Source organism: Ambystoma mexicanum, chromosome 1p, assembly GCF_040938575.1.
Source record: "Ambystoma mexicanum isolate Mex_15411 chromosome 1p, UKY_AmexF1_1, whole genome shotgun sequence".
Taxonomy (NCBI): Eukaryota; Metazoa; Chordata; class Amphibia; order Caudata; family Ambystomatidae; genus Ambystoma; species Ambystoma mexicanum.
In genome coordinates this window covers 221,011,740-221,039,731 of record NC_090921.1, presented here as the reverse complement: position 1 = coordinate 221,039,731, position 27,992 = coordinate 221,011,740, and the positions used below count along the sequence as shown (strand labels likewise).

The following is a 27,992-nucleotide window of genomic DNA, read 5'->3' as shown; positions in this document are numbered from 1 at the left end:
AGTTCACCACTCTCCGAGCAGACAGACAGGATACCAGGGGAGGCGGGGTGGCACTAATATTCAGAGACAACGTGAATATCAGAGAGTGCCCTTCTAAACTAGAGGGAAACTGATCTGCTCCCCCTAAAATTCACCACTTCCTTTACTAGCTCCATACTACTCAACCTGGTATACCGACCACCAGGACCTCTAGGCACATTTAAGGATGACCTCATTCATCTCCTTAATGCCAACCTCAAACGAACATCCAAAGTAATCCTTCTAGGAGAACTGAACCTGGGCGTTAACGACCCCACAGACTGCAACGCCACATCACTAGCTAGTGCACTAAATACACTAGATTTCACCCATTGTGTGAAGACACCTACTCCTGCTAAGGGCCGCACCCTGGACTGGCTGGTAGACCTCAATTGTAAAGTCAACATCACAGAGGTCTCTTCATTCCCATGGTCCGACCACTCGTGAGTTTTAAAATCCCAATACCTTGGGACAACCGACAGGCAAGAACCCCCTTGCCACCTAGCTGGGTTAGTAGCGCCTACAAAATCAAAAAAGATAGTATCATGTAATTTCTATCCTGATCACGTTACACACTAGGCTAACAACCCAATGGCACCGGCGTACCTTTACCTAAAAACACTGGAATCAGCAGTGGACACTGTTGCCCCATTGGCACCACATAAGGGCCAAAGTGCTCTCCCATGCCAACTCCTGGTTCCCAGGGGACCTCCAAGACCTTAGAGCTAGGAAGCACCAGGCAGAAACATCCTGGAAGAAGCACCAATCAGACACCCACAAGGCCATGTTCATGTCAGCGGCCAGGACCTACAACTATCTATCACCCAGGCCAAGGCGGCTGCCTATAACGACAGAATTGTTAGAGACAACTCAAACACAAAGGAGCTTTTCACCATTCTTAAGGAGCTGGAAGCCCAGGCCCAGCCACCCCCCAAGCATCATTAAAGATGAAACTTGATATGCGACTATCCAAGAGGCCCTGTTAAAGAAAGCTGCAACCCTTCAAGGGAACATTTCTAGTCAAGCAAACTTTGATCAGTGCCCCTCCAAGTCTCAGAAACGGATGTGGCCACCATCCTCAAAAACCTTAAATCCTCCCATTGTGAAGTGGACACCTGCCCTGCCTTCATCATCAATGAGTGGGCTGAGGCTCTTATCTCCTTCATCACTAGCTTCATCAATGCCTCCTTCCCATCAAGTACAGCTCATATCTCACTGAAGGAAGCATGGGTCCTCCCTCTCCTAAAAAAAACACGTTAGACCCGGCTATGCCTAGCAACTATTGGCCCATCATGACAGTCCCTTTCCTGCTCAAAATCTTATACGGAGCTGCATTCATACAAATCCAGCACTATCTAGAAGCCAATCAAATCTTAGGGCTGTATCAATCTGGTTTTGGACCAGGTCATGGGACAGAATCAACGCTGATGGACATCACCAACATGACTCTCTCAGAGATGAAAGCAAGCCTGCTCTCCTTCTCCTGCTAGATCTCTCCACTGCCTTTGACCTGGTTGACCACAAAATTCTATGCCACCACCTCACGTCAGCAGCAAATTTCTCAGAGGAAGCCACGCCCTTGGTAGCTTCATTCCTGGCTGAAAGGACAATAAGGGTCTTCACCAAAGTTGCCTGTGCCCCCACCTCCCTATCTCCTGTGGAGTGCCACAAGATTCCTGTGATTCCTCTACACTCTGAAACATTTTCACCAAACCCTTATTCGACCCCCTCGACTTCAACGGCAAAATATTCTGATAAAACGCACATTCTGCTATCTGCTATCTCTCTCTTAGCATCTACTCCGATGACTCCCATGCCCTGAACACAATCTACTCAGCCATCCAGGCCTGGATGGCAACCAATGGCCTTTATCTAAATGATGATAAGACAGAAATCCTAATGATCTGGCTGCCATCAGTCTTAAAGATCCTTTGCCCCCAATATACAAATTTCAATATAGCCACCTGAAACCTGTCTTTACAATGGTAAAGATTCTGGGGGTCTATTTGGACTCTTCACTCTCCCTGGCTCACCAGGTCAATGCCATTGCGACTTCAGCTATCTACACGACAAAGCTGATTAATGCCACCAGACCATTCCTAACCCCTACCATCTGCTAGAGCCATTATTGGAGCCAGACTGGACTACTGCAATGCACTTTTGCCAGCATCTCCTCTTACAACATTCACAAACTACAAGTGATCCAGAACAATGTCATACGTGCGTCCCTCAACCTCCCCAAGAGAGACCACATATCTGAGGCAAGAAGAAATGCCCACTGGCTGCCAATCAAGGAAAGGATCATCTTTAAAACGCTCTTGATCACACACTGATGACTCTCCAATTTAATACCACCTTACCTGACTCAAAGCTTTGTTAAAACACAATCCTTCAGACCCACCAGTCTTGTCCAACCTAAATCCAAGTGTGCCAAATGCAGAGGTGCCAGTTTCCCAGCAGTCTCCTTTTGTTTCTATCTCTTGGTAGAATTTTAGTACTTTTTTTCGTGATGAAGCTAGACCAAGGTTTAGCCAGACAATGGGCCTCATTATGGGTCGGGCGGTCCAGAAATAACAGTGGCGGTAAACCCGCCGCCACTGTTAATTCCGGACCGCCCGATCTCGAGTCCTACAGGCAGGAGTTGGCATTCACACCAGGTCTGACCTGGCGGGTTTAACACCGCCCGCCTGCATCACGAGATGGTGCCGGTGTTTCCACTTCCCAATTCCCATTGACTTCTATCGGACTCAATGGGAATGGGGATTTACCGAATTCCGCCTCCGGAATTCCCAGGACACCAGGGCGCAATGCCCTGATAATTCCGAGAGTCACAGAGGCGGAATGGTAATACGAGTCTGGCAGTAACCGAGCCGGAAAAACCAGCTGGTTGCCGCCGGACTCGTAATGAGGCCCAATGTTTTCAGCTTTCCTATTTAAAGGTGGACCTGTTAAATGTTTTGCAGCTTCGTAGCACCAACATTCTCTATGGGAGAGCATTTGTATACCGAAGATTTACAATTATTTCTATGACATTGGTTTGTCAGGTAATATGTTATCTGAGAGGTCTTTTAGCTCTGTCTTCCCATCTTTGGTAAGGTAGGCTGTGACATATCTTGCAACTGCAGTGGAATTGTCTGCAATTTATTGTATGTCTATATTTGCATTCCATTAGAGGGCAATGATTGCATTGTGATCATTGGTGTACTTGGATGCTTCGCCCCTTTCAATGTTGTATGTGTTTTTAGGGGATTTCCCTTTCATACTGTGTCTAACAGAGGACATCAAGCTATTTACTTTTCCTTTTGTGCAAACTGGTGTAGGGAAGCCAAAGCGACTTTTGATATATAATGTACTTTTGTTTTTATATTGATGTCGGTAGTATTTGCCACACTTATGTTTTTGGAAGTGTAATATTTGTGTACATAGATTACTATTTGTGATTTCTGGAGGGTTGTCACAGGTAATGTATTCGTCGATACATTGTAAAACAGTGGCATCACTCTCATGCACACATTTGGGAGCATCTTTTATCCACAAAAGCATTTGGATGTGTGGTGCTCGTCTAGATTGATATTTTTTTCTCCAAAATCAGTGTTCCACTTCTCTGAGTGGAGGGGGTAGTTTTATTGCAGAGGAAGTTTAGCATGGCAGCGAAGCAATGGTGAAAGTTACTTGTTAGATTGAGAGGGTCAAGAGGACAGAGTTCTCCTGGTGTTTTTATATCTATTCCCTCTTTATTTTGGTTTTCAGTGCATAACAAGTAATGTAAGTCATCCCATGCGTTGTCTGCACAACTTAAAGTAACAAACCATGTGGGTGTGTCTAGGAGCCTTAACATACAACTTACATCAGCATGATGTCGGAACCAGTATTCTTTTGTATCACACATGTTTGCCAAGAAATGTGTGATACTTGACTGCAAAACTTCATTGTTGTCTTTTATCTTTTGAAGCAGTTGGGTAGCTGACATGTTTCCAAAATAAGAGCCTGTTTTGAATGTGTGTGCAACTCCATAACGTAGAGTTGCCAGTTTGCTTTCGAAGAGGAAGTGGAAAATGTATTCTATATTTTGGCTGAATCTTGGGTCTACAGAATACATTTGTAATGAGCGATATTCTGATGCACTAGTTTGTGTGGATCTTTCGTCATATCTTGCTCCTGTAGGAAAAGGTAGAGGAAAAGAACACATTGTATACTTTTCTCCCATATGCCCATTGGGGATCCTTTGGCTTGATGCATTTGATATGTTACTAATGCATCTTCTATAGTGTTTTTGGAATGTAGTGGGTGAATTGTATACTGGTCTAAAATGTTGGCCGCTGTAACAGGTTCTATCCGTTCGAATTGCCAGTGTTGATTATTCCGTTATTTGGGTGGTTTCTCTTAGGTTTTCCTCTATGCTTATACCTCTGTAGTATTCATTGTTTTCGTGAGATATTGTAAGGCTTGTCTAACTTTGATTAAGTTGACTAGTTGTTGCCACATTATTTTGTCTTTTGTTGGTACACCATTAACTAGTACACAAGAATGATTTATTGGCCGTTGTACTCTTAGAGTTTCTACATTTTCTTTAAGATCTAATGGCACATATACTACTTTGCCATTAATGCCTTTTAGTAACTCGGATTCAAGCAATTTTGGCGTTTTCGGTTGAAGGCGTATTATAGCTGGAAATGGGTGTACTGTTTGGATTATAATGCCCTCATACAAGTTATGTTGTTGGAGAGCTTTTGGAAGTGGGAAGATTTATAAGTTATTAGTGATAATGTCATGGCCTCTGGACGATGGGCCAGTCCTTCCTCATCCTCAGGGTCCAATTGGCACCAGGCTCATGTAAAAGTGTATCTTGCACACTCTGTGCCAATGGCAGGTGCAACTGGGACGGGTGTGGCCATAGAACAGCATTGGAAGGCATGTGCCAAGGGCAGTGTGGAGTCAGTAGGCGGGGCTAAAGGAAGGGGTCTGAGCCAGCCTATATAAGGACAACCCATCCACGTGCCTTCGCTTCGTGTTATGCTTACCTGTGCATCACTGGATTCGCCGTCGGCCTGCACCTGTGAGTAAAGAAAGAACACAACAGTTTAGAACTCATACGAATAACTAACGCATGGCCGCGCCATACAAGAGACTAGAGTTTCCTTATAAAGACCAACTCACCTGTCACTGTTGAAACTCCATCAGTTTCTAGGGGTTTCCCGGACCCTCCTCGGCTCCAATTTCCTTCTTCGTACCGATGGGGATGGAATGAGACATTGCAAGAATTATTATAGACAAAATACAGACAGTCTATTCGAACAATAGTCATACCTAAAAGACTTAACTTCTAAGTAGATTGGTTGCAGCTGGTCTGGATCAACACTTCCGCAGACCAGTGAAGCACCTCGGTCCGTTCTATGCGCCCTTGCTAGGATAAGCGGGACGGATAGCTCGACATCACAAAACAGGTGAGCTCGTATGGGAAGGCGCTTGTACACTGTATTTTGGCACAAAAGGTTTGGAGGAAGTCACGATATCCCCACTCCATTTTCATTGCCTCTCATCTCCACTCAGGGGCAACACCAGTATCTTGAGCAGCAGGCCCAGCTGCAATCCAGAGGGAGAGATGATTCCGAGGAGTCAAGTCACAGGAGGGCTCCAACCATGCCCCAACGCCCCCGCGGAGACCAGGTGAGCGTAACAGAATGCAATGCTTTTCCTGGGCATTATGGAAACCTCTGACACCGACCAGTTAGCCCAACTATTGGGGGAGCTAAGGGCCGAGGTGCATGCCTCAAGACAAGAGACTAATTCCCTGAAGAGAAACCTTATTGTAGCCCGAAAATGAACAGATGATCTGGCAAGACGAATGCTCCAGGCACACGCAGGACAAGTCCCGTTACCTGGGATTACACCAACTCTTTTGCCGCAGCCCTCACCACCAGTGCAGGTGGTACTCCCAGGGGCGGTTCCACTTGCTCCACCAGAACGCTTCTTTGGTGACCCGAACAAATACACTGTGTTCATGAACCAGTGCTGCCTCCACTTTTTGTGCCGACCAGGAGCGTTCCCTAACGACAGTGCAAGGGTGGCCTTTGTGCTTTCTTATTTGGGAGGCTGTGCAGCTGATTGGTCTATACCATTAGTGGCCCAGGATGATTCAATACTCCAGAACTTTGCAGAATTCCAACGGGAATTGGAAAAACTGTTCGCAAGGCACACCCAAGGACAAGCTTTAGACAACAAACTACTATCCCTGAGACAAGGAAACCATGACTTATTGATTTATAGTGCCACCTTCAACCGCTTCGTAGCACAGACTTACTGGGCGGAGGAGAAACAGACCACACTTTTTTACCGGGGACTTTGTGGTGAGTTAAAGGACGTATTAGCTCAAGTTGTTAATCCACCCGAATGCTGTGCAGACAATATCAATCTAACTGTGCAATTGGACCACCCATTACTAGACCGAAAAATGGATCGTACAAGGGCAGAGGGACCAACGGCTTTGTTTATATTGCAGAAAGGCTGGACATTTCTTACAAGATTGCCCTACTAAACCCCCCAAGAAGGTGGTAGGAGCCACTGACAATGACAACGAAGACAAGGAACAGAAGCTGGAAAACTCAGACGCCCGGCATGTGTAGAGGTCCACTTGTCGAGCGGAATCAAGAAAGTTGTAATGACCTCACACCTGGTCATTCCAGTATTAATAGCCCATCACCAACAAACATCAAGAGTACATGCTCTAGAAGCCTACATTGTTAGTGGTGCGGTGGGAAATTACATCGATCAGGGGTTGGCTGCACGGATAGGCCTCCCACTTCAGCAAAAACAACACTTGGAAAACGTCACTGCCGTGGATGGCTCTCAGCTGTCTTCTGGGCCAGTAACCCAACACACCGATGAGGTAATGCTGACATATCTGGATGGTCATCAGGAAAGTATTTCGTTTGACCTCATAGGGGCCCTCCAGTTCCAAATGATCCTAGGAATGCCATGGCTTGAAACCCATACCCAAGGATCGACTGACGCACAAGAAAGCTGGCCTTTCCCCAGAGAATGTGCCAAGAGCTGCTACCTTACGGATGTGAGGAAACTGCAACACAAGGATAAGCCCATCCTGGGAATGTTGGGTTCATTGCCTTCCAAATACCAAGACTTTGCGGACATGTTCCAAAAGGAACAAGCCAACACCCTGCCACCACACAGAATTTACGATTGCCAAATCGATCTAGTCCCTGGAGCACAAGTTCCCTGCAGCAGAATCTATGCACTGACTGAGCAAGAAAATCAGCATCTACGAACATATCTCGATCAGTACCTAGCTAATGGGTTCACCCACCCATCCAAGTCTCCAGCCTCCTCAGCTCTCTTCGTCGTGCCAAAGAAGGAAGGGGACCTCAGGACCTGTATAGATTACAGGGCGTTAAACCAGATTACCGTGAAAAATAGGTATCCTCTGCCACTCATTGCTGAACTACTCGACAAAGTAAAGAATGCTCAAATCTATATAAAGTTAGATCTCTGAGGAGCTTACCATCTGGTCAGAGTGGAAAAAGGCGACAAATGGAAGACAGCATTCCGAACCAAATACGGGCTTTTCTAGTGTCAGGTTATCCCCTTTGGGCTATGCAACGCACCAGCCGCATTCCAGTTCTTTATGAACGACGTACTCCACAAACTGCTGAACGTCTGTGTCCTTGTTTATATCGACGATATCCTCATCTATTCGGCATCCAAGGAGGAGCATGTGGGCCATGTAAGTGTAACGCTCACCTGATTCCCACGGAGGCGCTGGTCTAGGCAGGAAGGTGTCTGCGACTTGAAAGGTGATGTGCAGGACTCGGTTGGCTTCTGGGGCTGAGCCTCTTCGCACTGTGTGTCGAACTCGAAGGGTGAGATTTCTTAGATAGGTGAATGCTGGGCTCTTCATCTGCGTCTGGTGCAGGGTGCCGTTGCCAGTTCCTTCACTGGGTAAAACGTAGGCCTCTTAACATCAGAGGATCGCTACCGCCATTAACTGCACGAGCGGTGAGTTTCCGGACACCTTTTGTCCTTAAAGTCTTTAGGTGCGAGGGCACTTTTATGTAGATCAGGGTTTGGTATAATGCTTTCTCCTATTTGTTTTGCAGGGCTCTGGAGACAGAAGATGGTGTGAAGGGAGCCGAAGCTGGAGCCAGAGCCTTGGAATGAGAATGAAGTGCTTGGAAATGCGTGAGTAAATGCAAGCGCTCTAACTGTTTCTTTTCTCTTGCAGCTGCGGGTTCGTGCTGAAGAGATGCTGGAAAAACGCTGGAGTATTTGCAGGCGTCCTATTATGGCGAGCGCGATGGGCGTAAGTAAATACCTGTCTAATGTCTCTCCTTTTGTCTTTCAGGTCCGGATTGCAGCGTTGGAGACCCAGAGTGCCGGTAAGAAATAACTATGCCTTTGTTTTCACAGGCGGAGATGCAGCGTGATGAAATGATCGCTGCCGATGGATCAGGTGAGTAATGCGCTTCATATGAAGGTTGCCGTGCTAACCTGTAGTTTCTTATTTTGCAGGTGCTGCTGAAGACTGGATGTGGGGATGGTAAGTATTGTTCTTGCAGGTTCTGCTGAAGACTGGATGCAGGAATGGTAAGTATTGTTCTTGCAGGTTCGGGCCCGGATAGAAGAAAAGCTGGAACAGACTCGGTGAGCGTTCTGCTGCAGATGCAGAATAACGCGAAGCACGTTTCATCAATCGGGTGTGGTTTAAATAGCCTTGGAGTGCTGAGGCGTCTTCCTCCACGGCCCCGCCTAGGTAAGAAAAGAGTTCCTGTTCCAGAAGAGTTCCAATGTTGTATCCAGGGAGTGGAGCTTGCCCCACCCAGGTAAGAAAGTAGTTCCGGCTTACTGAGGATTCCTATGCAGCTGGTAAGTAAGCAGCATGGTCTGCTGCAGGTAAGTCCACCCAAGCATCTTCATATAGATTATGAGCCCGGCGTTTCCAGTGCCGGGACCGATGGCATTGATGAGCCTGGCGCCACCGGCGCCAGGACAAGGTCCAAAAGGTCCCAGTGGGGACCGGCAGGTGCCTAGGATTAAGGTTAGGGGCCTGCTTCCAAGGACGTTGGGCTGGTCCTGACTCCTTGGAAGCAGTGATCATGACAGTAAGAGCCGTTTAGGACAAACTCTGTACGAACCGATTATATGCTAAACTGGAAAAATGTTTTTTTCCACGTTACAGAAGTCGAGTTCTTGGGCTTTATGCTTACCCCACAAGGGGTACACACGGACACTCGTAAAGTGGAAGCTATTCTTCAATGGCCATCTCCGGCATCAACCAAAGGAGTGCAGAGTGTACTCGGGTTTGCCAATTTCTACCGGCGATTCATCCCAGGATTTTCTCAAATCGTCAACCCGATCACCTCTTTGCTAAGAAAGAATAAAAAGTTTTCTTGGACCCCCGACGCTGAAAAGGCATTCCAGAAATTAAAATCGGCTTTCACTTCAGCCCCTGTTCTCCGGCATCCACAGCCCGGCCTACCTTACGTGGTTGAGACTGACACATCCAGCGTGGCTATGGGGGCAGTGTTATCACAGAGAGACCCAGACACTGGACAATTACATCCTATAGCTTTTTGGTCCTGTAAGTTTACAGCACCAGAAAAGAACTATGCCATAACCGACAAAGAACTGTTGGCGATCAAAGGAGCCCTTAAAAACTGGGGACACTACCTCCTAGACGCTAGGCATACTGTCACTGTTATCACAGATCATCGCAACTTGCAGTATTTAAAAACAGCCAAAGCCCAATCCTCTCGTCAGCTTCGCTGGGCTCTCTTCTTCGCGGAGTGTAATTTCATAATCACGTACCGACCAGGAGTGCAGAACGGAAAAGCTCACGTTCTGTCACGAATGGTCGATAACAAAAACGCATTTATACCATCAGAACCAGTACCCATTATTCCGGAGAAACGAATTCAGAACCAGATCGCAGTAACCGCCTGTTGGGAAAAATTGAAGGTCGACCTCCTATCTCAAATGGATTAAACCACCCAACAAGAAGGGAGAACAGTACTCCGTCACGGACAATTTACCCTATTTTCAGGGGAGACTATACATTAGGGATAAAGAAACTCAAGGCAAGATTATAGCCAACTACCACGAATCATTAGTGGAGGGACACCCCGGGATTACTAAAACACGGGCCAAGATCAGGAAGAATTATTGGTGGCCAACTTGGAGAAAGGATGTGGCCTAATTTATTGCGACCTGCAGTGTTTGCACACAGCAGAAACCCCAAAAGGCCAACCCCGCAGGATTGTTATGTCCCCTAAGCATACAACCTATCCCTTGGCATACATTATCCATAGACTTCATTAAAGACTTGCCTCCTTTTGGCGGCTTCAACACAATTTTAGTAGTCGTGGATTTATTCTCTAATATGGTACACTTTATTCCACTAAAAGGACTTCGTACTGCTGGAACCCTGGCCACAGTATTCCTAGAGCAAGTAGTCAAATTACATGACTTCCCTCCAATACTGATATCTGATCGGGGGACACAATTCGTCTCAGCCTTCAGGAGGAGTTGTTGTAAAATAGCGCAAATTGATCTTCGTCTCTTTACCAGTCACCACCCCCAAACCGATGGTGAAACTGAAAGGACAAACCAGACTCTAGAGCAATACCTGAGATGCATGCTGCAGCAGACTGAAGGATCCTGGAAGGATGTTCTTTGGTTAACTGAATTTGCTTACAATAACTCTATCCACACTAGCACGGGACAGACCCCATTCCATATCATGAATGGTCGGCACCCTCGGACATCTTACTTTGACCCGCTTGATGAGATAGAAATGCCGCCAATCACTTCCCTACATAAGACTATTACACAAACCCACAAGGAAGCAACAAAGAGCTTAACTAAAGCCAAAGAACAGCAAAAGAAGTTCGCTGACAGGCATAGAAGGGAAGATCCACATTAACAAATCGGATATAAAGTATGGTTGGCTGCCAGAAATATACCACTAAAAGGGCCTCAGGTCTTCTGCCCCAGGTATCTTGGGCCCTATCCCATCAAAGCCATCATCAACCCAGCCGCAGAAAAGCTAGATCTACCCGACAACATGCAAATTCATCCAGTATTTCACATGTCCCTCTTAAAGCCTGTGAAGCCTGAGGATCAGAAAACCACCGGAACCTGAAATTGTCAAAGGAGAACCCGAGTACGAGGTGAAGGACATCTTAGATTCTAAAATGGTACGGTCAAAACTGTACTACTTAATCGACTGGAAGGCTTATGGAACTCAAGATCGCTCTTGGGAGCCTGTGGAATTTGTCAATGCACCTCGACTAATCAAGCGGTTTCATCGTAACAACCCCACCAAGCCTGGACCAGGGAGAGGATCGCCCGTGAGAGGGGCATTGTGGGGGAGTGCTGTCATGGCCACTGGACCAGGGGCCAGTCCTTCCTCATCCTCAGGGTCCAATTGTACCCAGTCCTGGCGCCTCTGGTGCCAGGCTCATGTAAAAGTGTGCCTTTCACACTCTGTGCGAATGGCAGGTCAGCTGGGACGGGCGTGGCCATAGAACAGCATTGGAAGGCACGTGCCAGTGTCCCTGGGAAGGGCAGGGTGGAGTCAGTAGGTGGGGCTAAAGGGAGGGGCCTGAGCCAGCCTATATAAGGCCAATCCATCCACGTGCCTTCGCTTTGCGTTATTCTGCTTTCACCAGCGTAATGCTCTCCGCTGTGCTTACCTGTGCATTACTGGATTCCTGCAGCTCCATTCCTGAAGACATCTCTGAGGACGCTCCTTACCTGCTGCCAGCCGCTACGTCGCTGTGTGCACCTCTTACCTGATCCGGCTTCTCCATCACTGTGGGCGCTCCTTACCTGCTGCCAGCCGCTACATCGCTGTGTGTGCATCCTACCTGCATTCCATCACTGCCTGAGCTGGAGTCTTCATTTTACCTAATCTGGGCGCTCAGTTACCCGGAGCGCCTCTTCTCTCCATTTTCTCCACAGTATCTTCATCCTGCAACCACGAATCTTCATCGAGCATCCGCCATTCTTCGCCGTCGGCCTGCACCTGCGAGGAAAGAAAGAACACAACAGGTCAAAACTCATACGAATAACGAACGCTTGGCTGCGCCATACAAGAGACTAGAGATTCCTTATAAAGACCAACTCACCTGTCACTGTTGAAACTCCATCAGTCTCTAGGGGCTTCCTGGACCCTCCTCGGCTCTGATTTCCTTCTTCGTACCTATGGGGATGGAATGAGACATTGCAAGAATTATTATAGACAAAATACAGACAGTCTAATCGAACAATAGTCATAACTAAAATACTTACCTTCTAAGTGGATTGGTCACAGCTGGTCTGGATCAACACTTCCACAGAACCTGTGAAGCAACTCAGTCCGTTCTACGTGCCCCTGCTAGGATAAGCAGGATGGATAGCTCAACATCAGAAAACAGGTGAGCTCGTATGGGAAGGTGCTTGCACACTGTATTTTGGCACCAAAGGGTTGGGGGAAGTCATGATATCCCCACTCCATTTTCATTGCCTCTCATTTCCACTCAGGGGCAACACCAGTATCTCGAGCAGCAGGCCCAGCAGAAATCTAGAGGGGGAGACGATTCCCAGGAGTCCAGTTACGGGGGGGCTCCAACCGTGCCCCAACACCCCCGCGGTGACCAGGTGAGCGTAACAGATAGCATGTGATGGCATTTGGTTGTTGTCAAGCTTTGTAGAGCAGTATGTGGAAACTATTGAGGGATCAGTTATTTTGTATTTATTTTCTGCTATTAGATACAAAGCTAATTGGAACCATTAGGATTCCCCATTGTCCTCTATTTTGTAGGCCATATCTCTCCAAGCAACAAGTTCGTGGGAGATCTTTGTTCAGCTGGGGCTTCCCTCTGGAACAGCCTCCGTGCCTCCCTGAAACTTGAGAATCATCTCTAGTTCCGGAAGCACCTCAAAACCTCTCTCTTTGCTTCTGCTTTTTCTCCTCCTCTCCCCTGCTGACTTCCTGGCTGAAACTGAAACTGCACTGGTTACCTGGCCACCTTCTGATCTCAGGCCCAGGTACCCTCCTCTGCCAGTCACACACCTGCACTGCCTTCCTGGAAACCCCTGCACTTGGGGACTGTTTCTGTATCCCTACAGTCCCACTACCAGCACTTGGCACCTGTTGTCTGCACTTACCCTTGTACTTGTCACCTGTTGACCGTACTTTTACTTACTGTTATTTATTCTATTATCCCATGTGCTGCACTCTCCCCTCCTCTTTACCCACGTACTTTCCCACTTCCCCCTTCCCATGCACTTGCGCAATCTGAATGACACCTGACCTAGTAGGATCGTTGTCTGTCTTCCCTCTGTTCCCCCTCCCATGCCTCGTCGCCCCTTGAAACACTTGTGTATAGGCGCGTTATAAATGCCTTATCATATCATATATCATATATCATATCATATACTATTTTTGTGCTCTTTTTATAAAATCGTTCTGCGCCAACAGACACATACTTTGTCTGGTAATCCAGCAGATGTGTTTTGAAACGTTGCTATTTCTTTTCTGTATGTGTTTGTAAGCAGGTTGGAGTTTGTGAGGTTTTCGCTAATGTTTTCTAAAGTTACTGAATTTTCAAAGTCAACTTCAGTTCCAAAATATTTACTTTGGATGTGCTCTATTTCTTAAAGGTGTCCTCTGGCTATTCCATATATGAGAATGTTATTTACATTTTGCAGTTCTAGAGCAGGACTTTTTGCATAGTATAGTCTATGCACAAGATTTTGTATAGCGGAATGGTATGTTGCTAACATTTTGATGTGGTGGAAGGTGCTTTTGCACGCAAGTCCTGAAATGCAGGCTAATGAATGTCCTCGCAGACCAGTGTGGATGCGTACTGGGCAGGAGTCCATGGTTTGTAAAGTTTTCATTCTACTTTTGCCTTTTAGTGTCATATAGTGATTGAGGAATTGAAGTAACTATTTGAAGGATTATTGGGATACGTTACATATTGAGCTGCATGTCCATTTGTACACTGGATGGATTGTTTGGGCAAAAGGAACATTTGGTTGAAAGTTTGTTGGGGACATTTTTTCTATTAGGGTTTATTTTGTTGCTATAATGGTGTCTCCTACCATTTCATATACTTTGCCATCATTGCCTATGGCAATTGTTTTTTTTTTGTTTTTTTTTTATAAGCCTCTCATTGAAATATGGTTCTGTGCTGCTTGTGTGAATCCATTCACTTTCACAGAAGCTTGAAAAAGTATCTATATTAACAGTGCACATGTTTAGAAGCGCTTTCTGTATTTTTTTTAAATTAATTTAGTTAGTGGTTTCATTCTGTTTAAAATTAATATAAACACATTTTTCTTTAGTATAAATGCGCTGTCAATTAGAGCCACAGGGATTAGTTTTCAGCTGTAGTTTTTAAAGGCTGATCGTGCCTTTATAGCTGTCTTTATAAGATTGTTACAAAATCTGTGGTGGATTTTTGTTGTAAAATGTATTATTTGCAATGTTTTACTGTGGCTACCTTAACATTGCTAGATATAGTGTTAGGTTCATTAGTGGGTCTACTTTTGTTTATACATCGTTTTTAATTTTAGTTTTTGCAAGAGGGGCCTTACTTTTTTAGTTGTGGCTGGTTTAGTTTTGTTCAGTGAGGTTACTACCTATTCTATTTTAATGTTTTCTATCAATTGTTTTAGAGGCGGATGACTATATGGCCTGTTTCAATTTTTATCTGCTCTATATTGTGTTTGTTTTCTACAGAGTTGCTTTTCAGTAGGCATTTTGTTCTGTCTGTTGGGAAAAAAGAAAGTTTGGATTTGAAAGTTGTGGAATGTTTATGAATGTATTATGCATGGGCATGCGGGTGTTATTTTACAGATGAATAAAGTGGCGTGTGATTGTGTAGTGGGATGAAAGGTGTGGTTGGGAAGGTTGTAAGAGTAAGGGGATGCATAGGTGTGATGGGCTTGGGTAAATATGAGATTGAGTTGTATAAAATAGGTATATTTATATGATGGGGAATGGGGTACTACTGGTGTTAGTGAGTAATGAAGTGGTGGTGTGATTGAATAAGTGGGAACATTATGATGTTTTGATGAAAACTGGCTGTTCTAATGGTGTGATTTAGTGCATAGGTATGAGGGTTATGTGGGTGCAATGGAAAAGAGCGGAGCAAGTGTGTGTATGTGTGATAATTTGTTTTTGTGATTTGGAATGCAATGAGTGTGAAAGTTGTTGGGTTGGAATTAAGGACCTCACGTAGGAAGGCTTATGGAAGAGTAAGGAAGTGATATTGTGGTATAGAAGTTGATGAGAAATGGATGTGTTAGGCAGTTAGGAATTGGTGGTGTATTGAATGAAGAGCAATGTTTAGATCGGAATAAAGAGTGTGAATGCTGCAATATTATGAGTAAGAGTGAAATACAATATTGTTCAGTAGAAAATAATACTCTAGGCGAATATATAGTGAAAGCACATTGTTACAAATAGAGAGATATACATGCTATATTAATCGACTTACTTTGTAGGATGTGAAGAGTGTTCTTTCTTAGGTAGCTCTCTTTGTCAATCTTCTTTTTTGCTGTAATTGTAAAAGAAAGATAGTTGGTATATGTGTTAATGGTGAAGTCGTTTTACTAAGAGAGGTTGTTATTTATTAAGGTAGGAGGAGTTGTTTGGAAAAAGAGTGAATAAAGTTGTTTTATGAGTGGAGTAGTAAAGTATGTTAACTAGGTTGTTAGAACAATTGGACTATGACTAGTGCTGTGTGGGACATTATAAAGAACAGGGTGAAAATTGGTGTGTAAAAAAGATGCATATCTAGGTTATTTTTGCAGCACAGGAAAGATTCTTGTAGGGCTAATATGTAACGGTAGCCGTTGTACAGCAAATGTTGGCTTCATTTAAAATGCATGAAAAATGTATGTTTTTGCAGTAGGGCAATTTATTGTGTTGCTGCTTTTCATAAAAAAGTGCTGGGTTTCTGGTGCAATGTATTTGCACCGTGTTGCAGTGTTTTTAAAGAATAGGGAACTTGTGGCCTAGTGGTAATGCAATGGCAGTTTAAAGTTGGTGTCTTATAGTAGTGGTTGGAAAAGAGCAGTATTTTGTATGTATGGAGAATCATTGCACATAGATACGTTGGCAGTATACACATATGTGTGAGTAGGTGGAGAATGGTGGCACCATAAGAGATATGATGAGAAAGGTTGGAAAGTATGACATTGATATAAAAGGCAAAATTCAAAATGCTGTTCATTTAAAAATGTTTCTTTTTCGGAGCATTTTGTTGAAAGTTAAAATGCATATGTGCATTTACAGCAGCACTGTGTGCAACATTCTTTCTACAAGTGAAGCAAATGCAGTTGCAAACGATTTGTAGAATACTGTTAAGTGGCAGTTGGTGTGTGGAAGTTTAATATGTTGGCAGTGCATGTAAGTTACTGCCACTTGATGCGACCTGGTGCATCATGTTGCAATAAATGGAATTTTATAGCAGTGGTTAGAAAAGAGAATTTGCTTATTGAGATGCTTATTACAGGGTTAATGGCAGTCATCCTGTATATATATTTATGGAGGTGTTTAAAAAAATAATTTAAAAATATATAAGCATACCTGTACTATGTTTTGTTAGATGCAGATATTGTTGAATCTGCACTGCAAATAGACATTTTGGAGAGTGTCACAGTAGTTTTTGATGCAGGAGGCTCTGAGTAACAGGAGACATGTTCTCTCAGAGTTGAAATGTACATCTGAAGTGTTGAAGTGAGGTGACCGGACTGCATGGAGTGTTTTTGGATGCAATTAGTGGATGGATGTGTGACTGAAAGTAGCCAATGAGGGAGTGTTCAAGACATAAAAGTAAAAAGGGTAGAAGGACTGCCCTGTGATATGGCGTCCATGGATATCTGCGATAGTTTGCAGACCTGCACATGCTATCCAGCTCTTTTAAGGATGCCTGGCATGGAAAAGGGACTGCAGAGTCCGCAGACAGTCGCGGATATCGGGGGATTAGCCAATCAGGTTTCATGGTTGTGTACAGAAGCACAGGGTAGTGGGTATTTTCTTTGTTGTGTACAGTGAATATGCTATGGATATGTAGAAGCAGAGTGTCTGGATGGTGGGAGATTTTTGGATCCATTGGTTACAGGTGTACTCTGAGCAGTGTGGATTATCTGTGAATCTTGGATTAGAAGAATTAAAAGTTTCTTGGCATGGAGATTGAGAATTGAAGTGGGTGGAATTGCTACCGTTTTGCGAGAGTATGGTAACTTTGATGCAGCCAGACATCATTATAGTTCACTGTGGAGGTAACAGTTTGGGCTATGTGACTGGAATATCCTTACAGTTTGCCATGAAGGATACATTTACAAAGTTAATGACACTGTTTCCATGTTCTAACATATTTTTTCTCGGATAGTTCAAGGGCAAATGTAGAAACTTTGTAACTTGTTTTGTTCACATATCGAAAAAAGCCAGATGGAATGTAAATAAAGTTTTATGTGGTTTTTTACAGGATGTTGGAATGACATCTTTCCACAGTGAAAATATCTGGTTTGAATGCATGAATATATTTCGAAGCGGTGGAGTTCATTTGACTGATGTTGGAAATCAGATTTTTCTTTTCAATGTTCAGAATGCATTGAAACAATGTATGTGAGGAGGTAACATATATATTGAAGTATTATTTAGTAGCATGTAGTAAATGCAAAGCAAAAACAGAAACAAGTTAGAAGCAGTTTATGTGAAAGTTACAAAAAACAGTTAAGTACAGTAGAAGATGTGTTAGTTCAGTATATAACCTCCCCAAAAATGTTATTTTAAGAGGCACAATCTTTTAACCAAAAACAAGTGAAGTGATTTGGACTATGCAGGATACAAAAGGTGCTTGGGAGGTTATTCAGGACAGAAAATAGTTTCTGTCCTTTTATCTTCATCTCTATTATACAACTGTCCATTAGTCTCATTAGCATAGAGCAAAATGTTAATGGAAATGTTGGATAATCTGATTGTGTCTAAATACTTTACTAAAAAATGTAAAGCAGATGGAGTCTATATAGGACATTTTTTTGTTCTGTTTTTTAACTGTGAAAGTTGGCTCAAATGGGAATTGTATTTTTTGATTTTGTATTTTTTTGTATTTTTGTCTGTTTTTCCAGGAGAGGCAAGGAGGTGAGCTTGGGGAGGGAAGGAGCACCAACCACAGATACAGAGGGATGGTGGACAGGGGAAGATGTTGGGCCTGCCTTAAATTGGTTCAATGTGTTAAAATCGCATCAGAAAATGGCAAAAAGGCTGTGGGTTTGCCACCGTAATCCATGTAAAGGATGCGGGGGACACCCCCGCAAACCCCAGACCCATTATACAATTTAAGGGGCAAGTGGGACACCCCCGCAATCCCTGCTCCCCTTAAATGGTATAATGGGGTACACCTTTACTGGGTCAAACCACAGCATTTTTGCCGTGATATTTAGTAAAGGTGACATTTGGGTTATCAGAATGGGAAACATAAATTGGAGTATTTGAAGTTTCTTTAAAGTCCTCATCAGTAGAGGCAGGGAGAGAAATTTAGTCAAATCGTCTGCGATTAATGTTTTCTGGATTTGATTCGGGTGATTGCTGCCAGTAAGGGAGGCAGGAACAAGTAGGGCTGTGATCTTGAATATTTTTAATGACATGATTTTTCACATGATTTACAAGTTCTTTTATGTTATTGCTGAGTTGATCTATTTTCAAATACAAGTTCCTGATTTAATTCTGTAGAGTTGGGGATTGGGATTGTGTTTATGGTTCTTCAGGGTGTGCACAATTGCTGTGTGGTGTGGTTTGTAATATAAAAAAAAATAGTATTTCAATAAGCTCTGTATAAGTTATGTTATTTGTTTGCATTAAAAAACTGTATTTACTATTAAAGATTTCGTCATCACTCATTTCTTCTTTGGGAAAGTTTCCTTCTAGCCACTTAGCTGTGTTTGCCATTTCTGTTTAAATAACAAATGGTAATATTTGCTTATGAGAAAGGTTTATATAATGAATGGTAATAATAGAGAAATAAATCAAGTGTACTTACAATTTGGTAAGAGGTTATTTTCCAATGAGCTCCTGGTGTATCTCAGTGTGTATGAAGAGTTGTATTAAACTGATAATAATATGAGGTGTAAAGTTATGGTTTGTGCTTGGTACATCCTTTAATATTGTGAGCTAAATGAAAAAAATATGTTTACATTTCGAAATGTTGAATTGCACAAAAATGTATGTTTTGGTGTAGTAAATATTAGTAATGTTAGTTCATGTATATGTTTTTGTTGTTAGAAGGGTAAAAAATGTTCTGTTGTCCACTGTGCTTCTGGGTTTTGTTGATGCTACCTGCTGGTCCACAGACTTTTTTACGGTTCGTGGATTTAGAGCTGCTACATTGGGGTAGAGTATGATATAAGGAACTTGTAGCAAATTGGGGTGCACTGGTAAAAACCTATGAAATTTGGTGAATTTTTTTTTATTAATGGGACATTATGTAAAACCTGCAATAAAAAAGTATTAACATACAGTGAAAAACTTTACTAAATGGATGTTATGGTTAAGTTGCAATAATTAAAACCCATGAAATTCAGTGAAAAAACTTTGTTAAATGGAAGTTATGGTTACAACTAAAATTGAAAACCCCAGAAATTCACCAGTAACGGTAAGCTAAGCAACCATAGCTCATACCACCATTGTGCACTGCCCAGGACATCAAAGATGACATCACAAATGTTATTGATGACCTCACATATCAAATTAATTCTGATGAAAAGTCCCTACTTTGATAATGATATTGATATTTTATTTGTATCACGCTCATACACAAGTGTTTTAGAGCGCAACGAGACAAGGGAGGGGAACAAGGGAGACCAAAACAACGATCTTACTAGGCCCAGTGATATTGAGAATGTGCAAGTGCATGGGAGAGGGAAAGGGGGAAAGTGCACGAAAGAGGGGAGAAGTGGATAGTGCTGAGGGAAGGAATACAGATAAATAATAAAAGACAACAGTGGTTGTGTTAACAAAGTTTGTAGCAACATATTGGGGGTGATCAGGAGACCTTTCATGAATTACTTAATGTATTAAAAAATGTACCCATTTAAACAAAATATTATATTTTAAGTGTTGTTAATACAACAACCTAATAATACATACACATAGGGAATGGGTGTAGTATGCACCATAGAAGTACAATAATTTTAATCTGGTTAAATTGGCCAGTAAGATAATAAATGCAAGCCTATTAGAATCTTGACTGATGTTCAACTTGGAATTAATAGCTAACAATTCAAGACTTACTACACACTTGTGTTAGTACAAGCAATAAATATAAAGAGACACAATGCATACACATCTGAGGCACATACAGGGAAACTCCAGTAAGGAGGAAAGAAACAACGTCGCCATAAAATGACAATAACATTGGAGTTTATGATCATGTAGACAAAGTAATTGTGTGTCCGAGGCGTGCTTATTTCCCCTTGTATGTGCACCATGAGCTGAGTCCAAACCCTAAAGAAAGTACCATAACAACATAGGACAAGGTTAACATCTAGACATAAAGCACCTTTTGAATTTAAAAATTTCCACTGTCAGTGAACAAAAACAACTGGCCTAGATATGTCAGTGAAGATAAACAAGTGGTCCAGATATGTGATGTCATCAGTGATGCCATCAATCACATTTGCAATGTCATCTTTGATGTCCTTGGCATTAGTCTTAGCAGTGCACGGTGGTGCTGCAAGTTATGGTTGCTTGGCTTACCTTAACTGGAAAATTTCTGGGGGGTTTCAATTTTACTTCTAACCATAGCGATCCTTTAACAATGTTTTTTCTCTGAATTTCATAGGTTTTTGTTTGTGCAACGTAACCAGAAGACCCCCTTAACAAAGTTTTTTTCACTGAATCGATATATACATATATTGGTGTTTAACAAAGACTCAGGCAGACACAGAGTTCTCCCCTTACCTCTTTACATGCAGATGCACTGCATACAGTCTACACTCTTCATAGTGTGCACATGGATGGGGCAACATGACTGCACTTATATACACATACCACACGTAGGCTGATATTTCAGAAAGCGGGGATGTGCACATAATCAGGTTGCAAAATTCCTGTTTCACAAAATGCATTAATTCAGGAAATTAAAGGGTATTTGGCTACAGTGTAACTGGCACCCTGGCGAAACAGAATCCTGAAATTAATAGATGTCGCAAACAAATGTGTTATATTACAAGATGCTTTTGATGGTGTTCCTATTTCAAAAACAGTGTGAATATTCTCTTTATATTCTGTTTCCCTACCAGGTTCTGCAGATAACAGTTATCTTCCTCAGAAAGGTAAGGTGTTCAGCATAACCCTGAGATTTGCCTGCAAGAGTGTCATTGAGTCAGTATGTCAGTAGAATTCAGAGAAAATGGAACGTTCTTGTAGATGAACAGGACAGCTGGTAGACAAGAGGGCACCAAGGGGATATACTCGAATGCACCCGCATTCCATGCCAGATTGAAATATTTTTGTTGCACTTTGCCTTCTTGGGCTTGTAGACCTGGATTTAAATTGGGAAAAGAAAAACGACTTGTCTGAGAACACCGCAAAATAACAGGCATGTAAGTGCATCTCTCAAATGACATGAGGCGCATTGGCATGTATGCTTTACGCTTTCTTCCCTACTTGCCTATTTCCCTCAGGTACTGTAAATCACTTTGATGTTGCACCCCAATATACACAGGTTTTGTCATTGAAAGTCACTTTTATGACGCTGCATATGACGCTGCATATGACTTTTATGATGCTGCATTTCTCTCTCTTCCCTCAGGCCCGTCCCCTCCCTCCTACCTCCTTTGCACTCTCTATGGTGCTCGCTGTTTCTCCCATCTTCTCTAACTGCTTCTCTATCTCCTATCCTATCCCTCTCACTAAGTCTTATAGGAAGAAGTGCAATACCTACACCAGCGCTCCTCCAGGCAAACCATTATTGACATCATCTGTGTCGTTCCCTCTCCAGGCTTATGGTGCCCCTCCACCCTCCATATGGTCTCTTCTCTCTCCCCTTTTTCCTCCTCTCCCAATAATGGTGGCACTCGGTGGGAGGACCTCTTGGGCCCCTTCCACTCCTTCGAAACCATCATTAATGTCTATCTGAATGTCACTGTTGGGATGATTACCTGGTATGCCAGAGGTCATCTGGGGGTCCAACTGATGCTCAAGGGCCCAACACCCTTCCCCAGAATAAACTGAGGACTCAGCCAACGGCAATTTAGGACTGCAGTTTATTATAAAAAACCAAAAGGGATCATACAAGACAATCAAGATTCTTCAGTACTTCTCAACTTCACAATGCGTCCTCCCTGCTTTTGTCATGACATTGCGTTATCACCTGGGCCCTTCCCCAAAAACCTATCCCTGGAGCGGATTGGGTATCGAGAGTGGTATCCCTTATGGAAGTACCCTATAGAGGTTATTCGACTGGTCCTTGCATGCCAAATGGCTGGCCTGTTCCGTCCCCAAGAAACTATCTATTACATTGTTGCAGAGTAGTGGGTTTACCATTGGTTCTTGCCTGTTGCCATCCACCCTTGATTTTCTATTTCGTGATTGGCTAGAGCTGATCTCCCCAGGCCTAGGACTCGATGATTTGGTTCTCAGATCTCTGTGCACCTTTTCAAGGAAATGTGAACGTCTATGTGTCTGTATTGTATCTGGTAGTGTATCACCTTTGCCTATGAGAGTGCGTACCCATGTTTGCAACATTTGTTTCATTCCTCATCTGGGTTGCTGGGATCGGCGCTTCTTTCCCACCATGGGTGAATGCCCATTGTCTGGCTCAGCTGCACCACATGCTTGTGGACCACAAATTCAAGCTCCTGAGACTGCACTTATGAGGATTTATTCCACTTTTCTGGAGATGGTTCCTTGTCGTCTAGTGTTTGGTATGTGACCGTGTATCTCTGACCTTAGCTGTGAGCCTGCTTTGCGCTACATGCAGCCTGAGTCAGCTCATCTTGTCTTGTGTTCTGTGGCTTGAGGCCTTCTGTAATTTTCCTTAGGCTTATAATATGATTTCTATATGCTCATTTTATACTAGGTTACCTATATATTAGTCACACATGGTCCTACCAGGCTCCATACATACTCCTGTAGTTCCATAGGATTATTTTGCCATAAGCATCTGCAAGCTTGCTCAGGATCTCTTGTTGGCTTTCGTTTCTGCGTTACTGCATTTGGCTAGTGAAAAAATAATAAAAGCTTTGACAATATGTATGTGTATCCGTCCTCTAGCTATAGAACTGTGTAAGCATGTTCTTTGTGTATGCAAATGTATGTTTGTGTAATGCGCTGCCGGGCTGCAAGTGTGCTTCATGACTAATGCTGCTATGTGGTGCTGTCACTAATGACATCAACATCGTGGCTTCTTGGTGTTTAATCAAGACTGCCCATTAGTGTATTCCCATCCACGATCTCCGTTGTATCCCCTATACCGGTAAAGATATGCACTGGATTAGGTCTGAATGGCTGAATGAGGGGGTACCTTTCTGTGTATGTGTAAGCCAGTGGCGCATCTGGGATTCTTCCGAAGTACGATGGGGGACTTCAAGCATTCCTGGCACTCCATCCTTTCATGCTCATGGGAGTGAAGAGGGGCATTCCTGGGACCCTCTCTTCAGCACTGTTTTTGTCCAGGGTCCTCGGCCCAAACTCCTCATTTTCGATAGGCATTTCCCACGTTTCATAAACATCCTTCCTTCTCCTGCTACTCCTACCTACACCCCTCTGGCTCCTCTGCCACCGCACTCTTCCGTCACCTCTCTGGCACCATCCTCATCTTCTCTGGCCACTGTGCCACCTTCTTCCTCCTCTGACTCCGACCTTGTCGGCCTTAAACGCAAGTGCAGAGTGGCCAAAAGGAAGTGGATGGCATCAGGAGCATCCTCTGCCAAACTGGCCTGTCGCCTGTTCTAAAGGGCAATACAAACTCTGTCCTGTCCAAGAAGAGAGCCAATCCTGCTGCAGTCTCTACCTCTCCTGTTCCCTCCCAGTCCCTCTGCACTGGCTTCACAATTCACCACTAAAACTCTGGACATCCTGTCCTCTCTCTCTCCTCTTCCTCCGTCTCTACCTCTCTCGGCCACTCCCCGGCTGCCTCTCCCTCTCCTCCTCCGTTCTCCTCTTTTACTGTGTTCACACCGGACAATGTTTCTAGACAAATCCAATCTATGAAAGTATCGCCCAAGCACGTGCTCCCTTGCTCCTCTAGAACCATCAAGGACCACATCGACACCCTTGCTCCAGCCTTGGCTCATTTCTGCAATCCCTCTTTTGCCACTGGAACTTTCCCCTCCCCTTAAGGCACTCCCTTGTGCACCTATCCTGAAGAAGCCTTTTGCCGATCCATCCCCTCCGGCAAACTACTGCCCTCTCTCTATCACTCCTTTCCTGGGCAAAATCCTGGAAAAGCTGGCCATCTTCCAGCTTCCTCAATACCAAATCTGTTGGTTGTCTCCATGACCATTGGTCTGGCTTTAGAGCAGCCAGAAGCATGGAAACTGCTCTCTTTTACACCTGTGAAGACCTGCTCTCAAATCTCGACTGTAGCCTTCCTTCTATCCTCATCCTGTGTGATCTTTCCTCAGCTTTCGACACAGTCAACCATGCCATCCTGATCTCTCATCTCCGTGACAATCTCGGCATCACGGATCAGGCTATATCCTAGTTGACGTCCTTCATATCCAATCAACCTTTCCAGGGTCCTTTCTCTCCACCACCTCTCTCTCTCCACATGTGGTGTTCCCCAGGGCTCTAATCTCTCACTCTGGGTCTTCAACCTTTACTTGGCACCTCTGGCCCACCTCATCTCTCCCTTCTCTCCTAGCGTTCAATGTTATGTGGATGAGACTCAGCTCTCCTTCAAGCTCCCCTCTGCCTCCTCTCCTCTCTCACCCATTCCTCAGTGTCTATCCATGATTCAGGGATAGCTTGGAGAAGCGCCTGACCCCCACAGAGTTGGAGGTGGATAAGCAGAGGGCTTGAGAAGGAAGATGTTTTGGAAGAGAAAGTTGGAGGTAGAGTGGTCCCAGGCCCCATAATGCCTTGTGGACGATGCAGAGGGTCTTGAACTTGATCCTCGCAGCCATGGGGAGCCAGTGAAGAGATTTTAGAGCTGGAGAGATACGATCCCTGGGCTTGAGGCCAAGGACAAGTCTTGCAGTCCTGTTCTGGATAAGTTGTAAAGGTCGAAGAGTAGAGGCAGGAAGATTTAGAAAGAGGCTGTTTCAACAGTCCAGCCTAGAGTGGACCAGAGCTCTGGAGACAGTGAACTTCAGGGGGAAAGTGGGAAACGGAAGAATACCTCTGAGGAGGTGCAGCTGATAGTTTGACTTCTTAGAGACGTCAGAGATGTGAGGAGGGAAGGAGAGAGTAGAGTCGAAGATGACACCAAGGTTCTTAGCCTCACAGGAAGGAGCAGGAAGAGGGCCCATAGTGGGCAGCCAGAGAGAGACAGAGGAAAGGATGGAGCGGGTGTCCCAATGAGGAGGATCTCATTCTTACTGGCATTAAGGCAGAGATCATAGGCAGCACACCATTCAAGAATTGCGGCCAGACAGTCTTGTATGAAAGAAGAAGCAGAGGTGGCTGCGGGTAGCCTGAAAGAGAGCTAAGTGTCAACCACATAACATTGAACATTGGAGCAGAAAGTAGCGATGATGTGTGAAAGGGTGAGTTGGCCATGTCAGGATTTGAACCTGCGAATCACACTCAGATTACAACAGCATGCGCTCAGCCCGCTGAGCTATTTTACCGACTAGCCAGCAAGAGCATGTTTACTTACTGTTGCATTGCAGTTTATTATTGGTATTAAGGCCAAAGGAAACCTATGCTTTCTTACATTGGGATGGAGGCACTCGTGCAGCTTGCAAGGCAATGTTTTTGTACTGTGGCATGACATTATTTACTGCTGTTAGGAAGAAAATGCAACATGAGGAGAGTTCTTGAATGGGGAGTGGGGCATTTGTGTACCCAGCCACGATATGTTATATTACTGTGGCATGGCTTTTTTCACTGGCATTAATACAAAGCCAACAGGAGTATGTTCTTATATGAGAATACTGGCATGTATTGGCAGAGCCAACATAAAATGCTTTGTTATAGTATTCTTACTGGCATTATGGACAAAGCAAACATGATTATTTTCCTATGTGGGAGTAGTGGCATATTTAGGTGCACCAGAATGGACATGTTTGAGCATAATCAATATGAAAATGCTTTTTTATACTTGCAGAGCACTGCCATATACTAGGCGAATGCATTATGAAAATGTGTTTGAAAACGCTCCTGTGCATTGTTGGTGGCTTGGCATCTAATGGACCATGTATGTCCTACCCCGCAAAACCGATTGTAAACTGTGTGGCTTTTTACCCAATTTATCACAGAAAGTGTACTGGCAAATGCACTATTTTAACCCATTATTTAAAAACGTTTCTCAAGGGGACATCCCCACCTTGATTGGTTCACCCTCCTTCACTACTCTCTGTCACTCCTGTGCATTTGGCTAGTGCAGAACAAGTGCCCTTCCTTCTGCAGGCTCTTCGTGTGGCCCCTACTACATTAGCTCCAGGCCCCACTTGTTAGAGAATATGTACTCAGCTTCCTGGGCTTGGGAGGGGGCGGTAGGACGTGGGGGTCGGGGTAATCCGTAGCATACTAGGTTCAATGTCTCCTCTCCACATACATACACTCATATCGGATAGACGGCACCGAACGAACAAGGAGAGGAGAAACCACGTTGAGCTTTTCTTCGTGAAAAAACCTCTGCGCACGAGGGAATGGGCAGTAAGAAGCTCGCGGACAGAAACAGTCACCGGCTTCAGGGTCTCCTGTTTAAACGGTGGATTCTGCATGGTGGAAATCCGTGCATATCCAAACGAATAATCCATCGGTTCCCACATGCGGTCCGGGTGGATTAATAGCCCGCGGTGAGGATCCCAATACTTTGTACCTTCTTGCCCTCTGAGCGAATTAGGTGATCTGGCTTTTTGGACCTCCTGGACCATCCTATGGATGGTGTCAAGTGGATTCAACTAAATGGTTGTTTTTTGTGGATGCATATTACATTGTAATATTAAAAGTGGCACATTCATTTTACGCCATTTTGTATACTTCTATGTAGATAGAGCTGAAATATTAGAGACCCAATAAATGTATTGGTCTTTGTGTTTTATCTAAAATAGCGTCTTGAGACACTACACAGTGCACTAACTGTAGACATTGATGCGACAGTTCCCTGGCGAATTTCCCCTGACTCTGTTTTCACCCCTCCTTTTTTGGTGTGATTGACGGAATGAAACATGTTGGATGATTGTATGTTGAGAAGGGTGTGTGTGTAAAATGTTGAATGATAGAATGTTATTTGTTTGAGTTAACCATTTTGCCAAAATTATTGCGTATTTTGCACCTGCACTAAGACACTTTGAGTACAAAATACCTCAAACTTTGGAGAACAGTTACCTTGTTCTGCCCCCCACACCCTAGACTAACTGTTTATCGCTTTTTCTATGTTGTTGCACTGATGTTTTTTCTTTATTTTTATCATTGTTGATTGCCTGTGCACATATTTATATGATTGCCCTGTCTCGTCCCAATAAAAAAGTATTTATCTTTTCTAGAAACTGCCTGTTAATTTAATGGAATAGGGTAGTTGTTTTTACAATCACTTTTTTGATCCTATGGTCACCTATGTGGAAAACAAACAAGATACCTGTTTGCTCTTATTGTCAAGTACTAAAGGTTGTTGACCTTCATGAGGGTGGTCAATTATGGGATTCCCTTCCCTTCTACCTCCGTTCGTGTTTTTGGTGTCAATGTCTCATCTCACTAACAGTTTTCAAAACTGCCACCTAGCCCCCCCAAAATTTTGAGGCTGGCCCCACCCCTGCGTGTCCAGACTCTTGACTGTGGTGCCCAAGTTGGGCAC

At 44.0% G+C, this 27,992-nt stretch overlaps 1 protein-coding gene across 1 annotated transcript in view; it reads left to right on the top strand.

Moving 5' to 3' along the window:
- Positions 1–27,992, top strand: part of LOC138489854 (uncharacterized) — a 211,110-nt gene that overhangs the window by 165,720 nt on the left and 17,398 nt on the right. The window contains exon 2 of the mRNA XM_069617401.1: positions 21,328–21,360. Coding sequence (XP_069473502.1) covers positions 21,328–21,360 — 33 coding nt within the window. The remainder of the gene's footprint in view (positions 1–21,327; positions 21,361–27,992) is intronic.